The sequence below is a fragment of the Hippocampus comes genome, unplaced genomic scaffold, assembly GCF_001891065.2.
Source record: "Hippocampus comes isolate QL1 unplaced genomic scaffold, H_comes_QL1_v1.1 scaffold330, whole genome shotgun sequence".
NCBI lineage: Eukaryota > Metazoa > Chordata > Actinopteri > Syngnathiformes > Syngnathidae > Hippocampus > Hippocampus comes.
This window is the reverse complement of record NW_017804754.1, coordinates 66,966-78,134: the sequence shown is the minus strand read 5'-3', so window position 1 is coordinate 78,134 and position 11,169 is coordinate 66,966. Positions and strand designations below refer to the sequence as shown.

The following is an 11,169-nucleotide window of genomic DNA, read 5'->3' as shown; positions in this document are numbered from 1 at the left end:
ATGAAAAAAATCTTGAAGAGTTGTGAATTCTGCTTTCCTTTGACGTGCTCCCAAAAAGTTAGTGATGTGAAATTTCAAGATGGCCCTAAAATGTACTGTAACCTTTAGAGGTCAACTTGAGTTGACCTTCCTGAAACTTTTGAATGTCCAACTGATCCATGTTAAGGACTTTTTTTTTTTGTGCATTTCGAATTTTAGATTTATTTAAATGCCTTGTTGGTGATGAAACCGTTTTTCAGATTTGGTCAATCCAAAACTGTTATCGTTATTATTATTCTCTCGTATGCATAACCACAATTGGATACACGTGAATTGTATCTACTGCCCCCTAGTGGAAGGACATTGAATTGTTCTACATTCCACTACAGGTATTCATCGCGGATATAGATAGAAGAACATTATTTTTAGTCAGTAAATCATATCGTTATTATTATTCTCTCGTATGCATAACCACAGTTGGATACACGTGAATTGTATGCACTGCCCTCTAGTGGAAGAACATTGAATTGTTCTACATTCCACTACAGGTAATCATCGCGGATATAGATAGAAGAACATTATTTTTAGTCAGTAAATCATTTTTTTGCAAAAACTGGAAATGAGTTGCGTAATTTCCAGACTGATCTCTCACGTCACACTTTTTCGTACTCGGATTGTTTTCTCAGAGCAAAACCTGCCAAAGACCAGCAAAACACGTCTACGGTGATGTTTATAATCAGCTACCGAATATACAGCCCGCAGACATCAGAGTTTGGAAATGACGCCATCGCATAGCAGCGAAACCAACGTTTAAACCCCTAAGTGGCATATTGGCATTCTGTTTGCCTGTTGCTTTTCATATGCTCTGATGTACTATGCAGCACCCCGCTCTATATTTAAGTTCTCCAGTCCCCCCGAAAATATTTCATTTGTCAGTGTTCCAGTGCATTTTCTCGACGCAAATGCAATTTGTGGTTGAGTAAAGGTGGCACTTTTCACAACAAGCCTCCATAGTGCACCAATGAAGGCGATAGGCGGAGTTGGGCTTAGTGGCAGCAAAGAAGCGTTCAGATACTAAGACTTTTTTTAAAAGGACATTTCCCCAAATTCTTCCAACGAATACAGGTATGAACGCCGTTTTGACACGTGCAAGTGTTCATGATGGACCGCGTGTGTGATCCAGTGTGTTCTCGCGAATATTGTTTTGACTTTAAAAAGCGGCATACGTGGCAGTGCGTGACGATGCAGACAGTGCGCTCCGTGGAATTCACGCTCTCACCCCACGGAAATTGATTTCAAAACGTTTTTGTTTGCTTTTTTATAATTTGGAGGATGTCATGAGTGCCTGTGATCGGATGTGGTAATATATGCCTCTTATTGCGTCAGTTTACGTATTAGTGTCGTTTCACAAGAACAACAAAACGGAAACCATACAAAGATGATCAGATTAACATATTTGTTTAAGTGACGAATTTCAAATCATTAATGATGCAGGGAACTCAACGTTATTTAAAACACGCACAATTGAAAGCGAAACCACGTTTTCGAGCTGTGAAAATGGAATCCAATGTGATGAAAATAAGATTCTACGTGGTCATGTTTTCAACAATGATACACGTGTTAATTTAGTTTATGCGTTTGTTACATAATGTAAACGTAATCGGATGTTTTCGATTGTGTCCCCTTCAGGAACGCAATGGGACGTGAGGAGATTTGCGTTTTCACGGCGAGCTTTCGACTAAAACTACTAATTGCAAGAAGTACAACGAGCAATTTGCGAATAGATGGAACCTTTTAGGGTAGATAAATACAGTAAAGTACGACAGCTTCAATTCACTTGAATACTTTTTTCCTTGAAGCACCGCTTTGGTCCTAAACTGATAGTCAAACAAATGTCTTTGAACGCAGTACGTGTGAGAGCATTTTAACGTATGCGTGCGTGGTACGTAGTAGTGAAGTGTGTTGCTTTCAGGGCCCCACCGTACGTAGGTCCTTTGGTCTTTTAATGCGTACAGTATAACGAATTGCCACAGGTTTACCTTTTTCCGTGAATTTTTCAAGCCTTTAAGGGAGTCTAATAATACAATAAAAATACGAGTTTAAGGGGAACGAGTAATGCTACGCTATAAACTTTCCTCTTTGACTCACTTCTGACAAAAGTGCTAACAGCCACCATTGCTTGTAAACGCAGCAAGTAGGCGAGGTCTCCACGCGGTTTGGAGGGTTTAGAAAAAAATGCGGTAACACCATTGTCCTGGAATTGAATCTTGTATTGCACTGCAACAGTGTTTACCGTTTTGTTATACCGATAGCATATTTCCATGTATGTTTTTCAAGTAACTGACGACGGCGTCGCTTTTTGAAACTGCAGCTGCACGTGCGTCCTCGTCAAGATTTGATCGTCAGTATTTTTCCGCAAAGACCAGCAAAACACGTCTACGGTGATGTTTATAATCAGCTACCGAATATACAGCCCGCAGACATCAGAGTTTGGAAATGACGCCATCGCATAGCAGCGAAACCAACGTTTAAACCCCTAAGTGGCATATTGGCATTCTGTTTGCCTGTTGCTTTTCATATGCTCTGATGTACTATTCAGCACCCCGCTCTATATTTAAGTTCTCCAGTCCCCCCCGAAAATATTTCATTTGTCAGTGTTCCAGTGCATTTTCTCGACGCAAATGCAATTTGTGGTTGAGTAAAGGTGGCACTTTTCACAACAAGCCTCCATAGTGCACCAATGAAGGCGATAGGCGGAGTTGGGCTTAGTGGCAGCAAAGAAGCGTTCAGATACTAAGACTCCCCCCGAAAATATTTCATTTGTCAGTGTTCCAGTGCATTTTCTCGACGCAAATGCAATTTGTGGTTGAGTAAAGGTGGCACTTTTCACAACAAGCCTCCATAGTGCACCAATGAAGGCGATAGGCGGAGTTGGGCTTAGTGGCAGCAAAGAAGCGTTCGGATACTAAGACTTTTTTTAAAAGGACATTTCCCCAAATTCTTCCAACGAATACAGGTATGAACGCCGTTTTGACACGTGCAAGTGTTCATGATGGACCGCGTGTGTGATCCAGTGTGTTCTCGCGAATATTGTTTTGACTTTAAAAAGCGGCATACGTGGCAGTGCGTGACGATGCAGACAGTGCGCTCCGTGGAATTCACGCTCTCACCCCACGGAAATTGATTTCAAAACGTTTTTGTTTGCTTTTTTATAATTTGGAGGATGTCATGAGTGCCTGTGATCGGATGTGGTAATATATGCCTCTTATTGCGTCAGTTTACGTATTAGTGTCGTTTCACAAGAACAACAAAACGGAAACCATACAAAGATGATCAGATTAACATATTTGTTTAAGTGACGAATTTCAAATCATTAATGATGCAGGGAACTCAACGTTATTTAAAACACGCACAATTGAAAGCGAAACCACGTTTTCGAGCTGTGAAAATGGAATCCAATGTGATGAAAATAAGATTCTACGTGGTCATGTTTTCAACAATGATACACGTGTTAATTTAGTTTATGCGTTTGTTACATAATGTAAACGTAATCGGATGTTTTCGATTGTGTCCCCTTCAGGAACGCAATGGGACGTGAGGAGATTTGCGTTTTCACGGCGAGCTTTCGACTAAAACTACTAATTGCAAGAAGTACAACGAGCAATTTGCGAATAGATGGAACCTTTTAGGGTAGATAAATACAGTAAAGTACGACAGCTTCAATTCACTTGAATACTTTTTTCCTTGAAGCACCGCTTTGGTCCTAAACTGATAGTCAAACAAATGTCTTTGAACGCAGTACGTGTGAGAGCATTTTAACGTATGCGTGCGTGGTACGTAGTAGTGAAGTGTGTTGCTTTCAGGGCCCCACCGTACGTAGGTCCTTTGGTCTTTTAATGCGTACAGTATAACGAATTGCCACAGGTTTACCTTTTTCCGTGAATTTTTCAAGCCTTTAAGGGAGTCTAATAATACAATAAAAATACGAGTTTAAGGGGAACGAGTAATGCTACGCTATAAACTTTCCTCTTTGACTCACTTCTGACAAAAGTGCTAACAGCCACCATTGCTTGTAAACGCAGCACGTAGGCGAGGTCTCCACGCGGTTTGGAGGGTTTAGAAAAAAATGCGGTAACACCATTGTCCTGGAATTGAATCTTGTATTGCACTGCAACAGTGTTTACCGTTTTGTTATACCGATAGCATATTTCCATGTATGTTTTTCAAGTAACTGACGACGGCGTCGCTTTTTGAAACTGCAGCTGCACGTGCGTCCTCGTCAAGATTTGATCGTCAGTATTTTTCCGCATTTCGACTCTTGGTCTTTTTTTTTTCTCGCCGAGCACGAAAGTTACATCTCCTGAGGTTAGTTTGGTACATGTTATCGGGTCTGTAGTAAGCTCCGTGTTTTAGTTAAAACTCGCAAATGGGTAGGTGTTTACCGCAAAATGACGTCAGTAGCATAACTAATTTATAACCATCTTGTGACGATCAGTTGGAAAATAAAAATATTCTTGCGCAAAATTTACTTCTGATAATTATGTGGAAAAATGTGTCACGTGAAGTATTAGTCTTTAACTAGTACAGTCCTTAGTTGTCGAACGTTTTCCACCAACCACCATCCAAAATAAACCGAGTGAACTATCCCAAGTTCCACTACCTTGACCAACATCAAAATTAGCAGCAAAAATACAAGGCTGAGATTTTATTCGAATATATGTAAATAAAATGGAGTTGGCAAGGGTAATTCTAATTTTCCAAAGTAAATATCCACATTTCCATTCATTTTCACGACACGACTGATAAATGGGCGCAAGTGTGGAGCAGAAGTTTGTTACCAACCAAAAATATTAAAAAGACGAACCAAAACAAGAGCAAATTGGTTGGAGGAGATAAAAAACGCAGTTGCACCGTCTCAAATTTTTGAGGCAAAATGCCACCATTTAGTAGCAGTCTGGAGCAAAAATATGTTTCGACTGAAAGTAGGAGTTTCACGAATTTAATTTGTTCAACTTTTCTTTTTTCCTTTCTTCAATCCTGTGCTTCAATAACACACTAGCCTCCATCAAGGAACATATTTGAAACTAAAGATGACGCAACTGTTAGTCCGACTTGGGTGTGAATAAGCCTCCGTTTTCTGTAGTCTTGTCTTCATAGATGGAGAAGCAGCTTTCGGAGGTGGAGAGCAGCTGTCAAGAGGACAACCAAGATGCCCCTGAGCCTCAAGCCCGAGCAGGCTGGAACAGTAAAATCGAGTACTTTTTGGCTCAGGTGGGGTTTAGCGTTGGGCTGGGTAACGTCTGGAGGTTTCCGTATTTGTGCCATCAAAATGGAGGGGGTGAGAATATAGCTATTTTCAATGTCATTTTTTTTGGTCTGGAGAAGTATGACTCCCTGCCCCCCCCCCCCCAAACCCCCAGGATCTTTTTTGTTGCTCTACGTGCTGTTGATGTTGGTCGTGGGCATTCCCTTGTTCTTCCTGGAGCTGGCTGCCGGTCAGGCCATCAGACAGGGCAGCATCGGAGTGTGGAAGTCCATCTCCCCCAGGCTTGTTGGAATTGGCTACTCCAGCTGTGTGGTAAGTTCAAAATGGTCAATGCGTCGCTATTATTAATATTGATGACAAGTGAATTCTAGATGAAATGAGGTCCTCATTTTTCCTGTACGCGGTGGTACCCCGACTACAAATAAACAATTCACTCCTATGCCAAGTTTTCTCCTTGAAATGAGTTCTTCAAGTGCCATTGATTTGTTCCAGCCGTCATAAACCACCGGGAAGATTTTCAAGAAAGCTCCTTCTTGTTTTTTCAGGTGTGTTTCTTCGTGGCGCTCTACTACAACGTCATCCTCGCGTGGAGCCTTTTCTACCTCGGCAACTCTTTTCAGTCGCCTTTACCTTGGACGACATGTCCAGAAGTGGGCAATGTAACAGGTGCATGCACTTCTCATGGGTGATTGGAGCAGCAACTTATTCATTAAAATAGAAAAAAAAAACATTCTCATCACAGTGTTTCCTTTCCAGTTAACGGAGAAGAAGAATGTAAGGCCAACTCCACCACGTCCTACTTTTGGTACCGTAAAGCGCTGGATATCACGGACAGCATCAACGACACGGGCTCCTTCAACCCGTACATCGTTGGCTGTCTGTTGGCCGCCTGGGCAATTGTGTGCCTGGGAATGTTCAAGGGGATCAAGAGCTCAGTCAAGGTACCCCGAGCGAGCGTCTTGCCTTTCATACGTCTGAAGCGATTTTCCACATGTGCTCCTTTGAAACTTCTTAGGTGATGTACTTCTCCTCCATCTTTCCCTACGTGGTGCTCTTCTGCTTCCTTGTGCGGGGTCTTCTCCTTGAAGGGGCCTTGGAAGGAATCACTTACATGTTCTACCCCAAGGTGACGGCAGACGACGCTTTGGATGGAGGCGGGGCACTTGATGGATTTTTTTTTTTTTTTTTCATGATTTTGTTTGTATCGGCGCACGCAGCTGGAGATCTGGGGAAACATCCAGGTGTGGCGGCAGGCGGCCACGCAGGTCTTCTTCGCTCTGGGCCTGGGCTTCGGTTCCATCATCGCGTACTCCTCCTACAATCCCAAGAACAACAACTGCCACCGCGATGCCTACACCGTGTCCTTCATCAACTTCTTCACGTCGGTGCTGGCCACGCTGGTGGTGTTCGCCGTGCTCGGTTTCCGTGCCAATAAGATCACCGCCGAGTGTGTCGTGAGGTACGATTCACACCTCAAAAAAAAAAAAAATCGCATTTCACTTCTGCATTTTACATTGGAGCCGTTTGCTATGAATTTAAAAAAAAAAAAAAAAAGGGACAATAACATGTAGCTTACATAGCGTGAATATAAAAAGTCCACGCACACACACCTGCGCGCTTGCCACATTTTTGTGAGAGCAACCAAGACGCCCGCACCCAAACTTTTTTGCCATTAGCGTGACCTATAACAGGTACACCTTAATTACAACAATTTCTTAAAATGTTGTTGTTGTTGTTGTGCCACACCTAAGAGTTGAACGCATTGGCACAGGAGAGGTGCCCAAACAAGCTCATTCAGACCGAAGCGTGAAAGCCGACATTTTGGCTGCAGGGAAAAAGGTTCAGTCGATTTGTTTCCGTCTTTCCTCAGCAACTTAAAAGTGCTGCTGGCGCAGGCCCAAAAGGGTGACGTGGACCAAAGCGTCTTACCAACGTTTAACCACTCGGACCCCGCCTCTTTTGGCCTGGAGGCGTACAAGAAGTGGTTTGAACAGCACGGAAGCCACGTCCGGGTCAACTTATCCGTCTGCGACCTGGAAAACGAGATGCAGAAGGTGCGGCGGAGTGATTTTTCGTCCGGCGCGCGGCAACCCTCAAACGGACGCCCCCCCCCCGTGTTTGTTTGCAGGGTGTGCAGGGCACCGGCCTGGTTTTCATCGTCTTCACGGAGGCCATGTCGTTGTTGCCCGGCAGCCCGTTCTGGTCGGCTCTCTTCTTCCTCATGCTGCTCAACTTGGGCCTCAGCACCATGTTCGGCACCATGGAAGGCATCCTGGCCCCGCTCACCGACCGCTTTAAGACTCTGGCAAACAACAAGACGAAACTCACCGGTGAAGACCCCCTCCACCTCCGGCCGAGGCTCTGCTTTGCTTGTGCGCCTTGACGTTTTCCTCTTTACCCTCAAAACAGTTTTGAGCTGCCTCGTCGGCTTCCTGATCGGCCTGCTCTTCACCCAGCGCTGCGGGAACTACTTTGTCATGATGTTTGACGATTACTCGGCCACCTTGCCTCTCATCATCGTGGTGGTGTTTGAGAATTTCAGCGTGTCTTGGCTCTACGGGGCCGACAGGTGAGGGAAAATGCGGCGAAATCTCCTCACCTTCATCACATCCGTCGGTGCGAGTGTCAGACTGAAGCGAGTACGCGAGCTAATACGACCGACGATGAGCCTCGCGTGAAGCTGGTTTGTCTGATGCGTTGGTGCTTCATCGTGATTTTTTTTTTTTTGCCGCCGTCTCACGCCAAGGTTTCTGGATGACATCGAGGCCATGCTGGGTTGGCGGCCCTCCGTGGCTTACAAGTACCTCTGGAAGTACATTTGTCAGCTGGCCATGTTGGTGCTGCTGGCGGCCACAACCATTCGCATGTTCATTGAACCGCCGACGTACAGGATGTGGAAGAAAGAGATGGTAAGAAGCCCGATGCCGCTAGCCCCGCCCCCTACGGCAAATTCTTGTCCAGAACCAGTTGAAATTGACAACACAATAAAGCACTCGTTGCTGAGAAGAAGTCTATTTAGGTATACGCCACAGGCCGTTTCGTCCCCCCCCCCATCCGAATTGTCTTGAGTTTTACGTTTTCCAAATACAAATTCAAGCTTTTTCTGTAGCTTATTGTCATTTTGTTGATTTTTTTCCAGAATTCGGAGGTGGCCGAGCAGTACCCGGGCTGGGCTCTGGCCGTCTTAGCCTTGCTCATCATATTTGCAATGATGCCCGTGCCGCTGGGCTTCTTCTACACTCTTCTCCGGGACAGGAAGCGGGCTCGCTCCGGCGGCGTACTCGCCGACGACTACACCATCGTGAGCACCAAGTGCGAAACCCCCTTGACCGACATGTCCGACGTCAGCCAATGGAACCGGGGCAACGGTTCGGCCTAAGATGCGCTCGTTGGGGTCACGTCACTTCCGTTTCAACGGGACCTCTCCAAAGTTAGCATTTGGATCTTAAGTTCTGTCGCTGGTATTTATTCACGCACAATGAGAACTGTTTTTTTTTTTTTTTTTGGGGGGGGGCGGGGTTTAGCATGAAATTTGAAAGCCTTCATAGGTAAGACAAATACCTAAATGTGATCTTTGAACAACACATGATTCTGCCGGACTTGAATAACAAACACGGAGCCGGAATTTCAGCGGCCATGTGACGCATCACACTCGAGTGCGTTTTCCCAGTTTCACCTCTCCAGATGTTTTTCCCTCAGTCTTGACCACGTGACCGAACACCAACACGAGAAACTCTTCTCTGATGCATGTATGTTCATAGTTAACAGAAGGGAAATGAAAGCGCGAGACTTTGGGTTTTGTGAGCTCGAAATGCAAATGGAACATGCGGGCGGGCCTTCTCCCGTCAAAGTCTTTGGATCAAGCCGTCCTCTTCAAGCTTTCAGGGATTCTTGTTCTTCATATTTATTTTGGAACACACCAGTTTCGCTGTACTGGTCTCCGATTCAGTTTTTCAGATTAAAAACGTGGTGGCCGTGTGACATTTTTTGGGTGATTATTTTCTACTTCCATGGCATCTTTTATACGAGCTGACGTGTCGTTTCACGTGCACGGTGTTGACCCCAAAAGATGAATTGAATGAAAAATGTGATTGAATGCTGCCAGTGTACAAATGCCGAGTGCCTTGTTTTTTTTCAGGAGAGAAAAAAATATCGTGGCTTGTACAGTGTTGAACATTTCTTGTTTGTGGATCATTTTCAAAGTGTACAGAAAATGTCAAGGAATGCCTTTTATGTAATGTATTGTTCTTATGAAAACATTTTTCTCATACTGTGTACAGTTCATTTTTCTTGCAATACTTTTTTCTACCCCCCCCCTCCCCCCTTCAATTTTGCTGCTGTAGATTGCAAATTTCTCCATTGTGGGACAAATAAAGGTTTTCTTATCTTTCTTAAAGCAGTTCTTTGAACACTTATTTACTTTCCCCCCCCCCCCTCACCTGATAGGTAACCGTGGGTCATCTGTGGAATTCAAATATTTGGGAATCCTTGAGCATTTTGTGTCCTTCGAAGGCTGTCATCTTTTTTTTGTGTTTGCTTTTGAGGTGAATGTCAAGCGGAAGCATATTAAGGCGGCTGCCTTGTGTCTGCGATGGTGCGCTTGTTGTGAGGGAAAACGACTCGCAGGTGGAAACTCGGCTGTCCTGGGAGTTCGGTTGCCTTGGATGCGTGGAGCCTTCTGAAGTCAAAACAGGACGACGCCGGCACCTGCTTCCACCTCAGGTAGGCACAGTTGCCTTCAAATTTCTAAAAGTCGGCGTGCGTTCCAACTCCTCTGCTTGTCAGCGTTCTTCTAGTTTGATCTCCATGGCGGATCCGTTCTTGCTGGTTGTTCTGCTGCTGCTGCTTCCCGCGAGCGGCAGCCTCGGCACCCACCAGGACCCGGCGGCACCGGCCAGCATCCCGGCTCCGCTGACGGACCGAGAGACGAGCCATTTCAAGCCAAAACCAACGCGTGAGTCCGGAATGAGCGGTTGGCATTTTTTTCACAAAGGACTCGGTTCCCTCCTCGCACTCATACAAGTTATTTCGCCGTTGCGTTTACCTCGACAGACGTCCGTGTCGACCAAGACAACACCAAGGTGGGCCTCTTTATCGCTGCGGCGGCTGGAACGTGCACCCTGATGGCCGTTGTGTACTGCATCTACAACAAGTTCTACAACAAACAACCATATCTGCATACCCAGCTTCAAGAAGACCCAGGTAAAAAAAAAAAAAAAAAAAAGTCCAAAAGTTCTTTTTTGCACACAGATTGTCTTTGATTAACAAATACTGACAAGCAGAAGAATGAAATAAGTGATCCACGAGATGGCGGAAGGTCCAATGGGTATGTAAACACTGTAGACGGCTAGTAGAACAATATTCACATGCTTGTATTCTTTATCCTCTGTAAAGAGGAGGTAGTTGAAGTTAAACAGTGAGATTACTTCAGAGTCGTGTATTAAACAAAACAAAAAAAAGCATTTTTTTTTTCTTCTAGATCCGATGGGTTCTCCGTCGATGTATTTCCAAGGCTCCAGTGAGGTGAACGTGCGACGCCCCGACTACGGTTCCCTTTCGGACACGCCCTCCGTCATCTCTGTGCCCCCTTATTTGTCCCCCCCTCCTTCGGCCATGGCCTTTCCTCGCCTCCTCGCAGCCTCCTCACCCTCGCGTCCCTCTTCGCGCTCCCTCAAAACCATCTCGGCCCAAGACCTGCAGCGGAGTTGTATCTGAATGGCGGGAGGGGGGGGGGCAAAATGATGTAGCCACGCGCACTACTACTGAGCATTCACTTGCATGATCAAGAGGCGCGTATCTATTTCATAGCTGTTTGTGTTTAGAATTCTTATACCTCGAGCTGTCATTTTTGCGACCAACCGGCATCTTGTGAACATGAACTGTAGTCCTTTGTGCGGTGCTGTAAATGCATTCACTGTCCCAAT

General features: G+C 45.1%; 1 protein-coding gene across 7 annotated transcripts; it reads left to right on the top strand.

The window, feature by feature from the left end:
- Positions 1 to 738: 738 nt before the first annotated feature.
- On the top strand, positions 739 to 9,504 carry LOC109522066 (sodium-dependent neutral amino acid transporter B(0)AT2-like). Of its 7 annotated transcripts, none has more exons than XM_019880757.1 (12): positions 739 to 1,104; positions 5,137 to 5,317; positions 5,400 to 5,557; positions 5,791 to 5,911; positions 6,002 to 6,186; positions 6,261 to 6,371; positions 6,463 to 6,704; positions 7,116 to 7,299; positions 7,374 to 7,575; positions 7,655 to 7,814; positions 7,992 to 8,154; positions 8,385 to 9,504. In XM_019880757.1, the coding sequence occupies exons 2-12, from the start codon at positions 5,137 to 5,139 to the stop codon at positions 8,622 to 8,624; spliced, it is 1,947 nt and encodes a 648-aa protein (XP_019736316.1). In that variant the 5' UTR covers positions 739 to 1,104; the 3' UTR covers positions 8,625 to 9,504. The 7 variants fall into 7 exon arrangements, with proteins under 7 accessions (XP_019736316.1, XP_019735918.1, XP_019736063.1 ...); XM_019880359.1 differs by having other exon boundaries at positions 740 to 1,104; positions 5,123 to 5,317; XM_019880504.1 differs by lacking the exon at positions 739 to 1,104 and adding an exon at positions 2,792 to 2,995 and having other exon boundaries at positions 5,123 to 5,317.
- Positions 9,505 to 11,169: the final 1,665 nt, after the last annotated feature.

What these genes read in the sequence shown, in the direction of transcription:
- LOC109522066 (XM_019880757.1), top strand. Translation starts at nt 5,137, where the DNA reads ATGGAGAAGCAGCTTTCGGAGGTGGAGAGCAGCTGTCAAGAGGACAAC. An exon ending in GGATCAAGAGCTCAGTCAAG is followed by an intron (nt 6,187 to 6,260) that starts GTACCCCGAGCG and finishes GAAACTTCTTAG; the next exon opens with GTGATGTACTTCTCCTCCAT. An exon ending in CTTACATGTTCTACCCCAAG is followed by an intron (nt 6,372 to 6,462) that starts GTGACGGCAGAC and finishes CGGCGCACGCAG; the next exon opens with CTGGAGATCTGGGGAAACAT.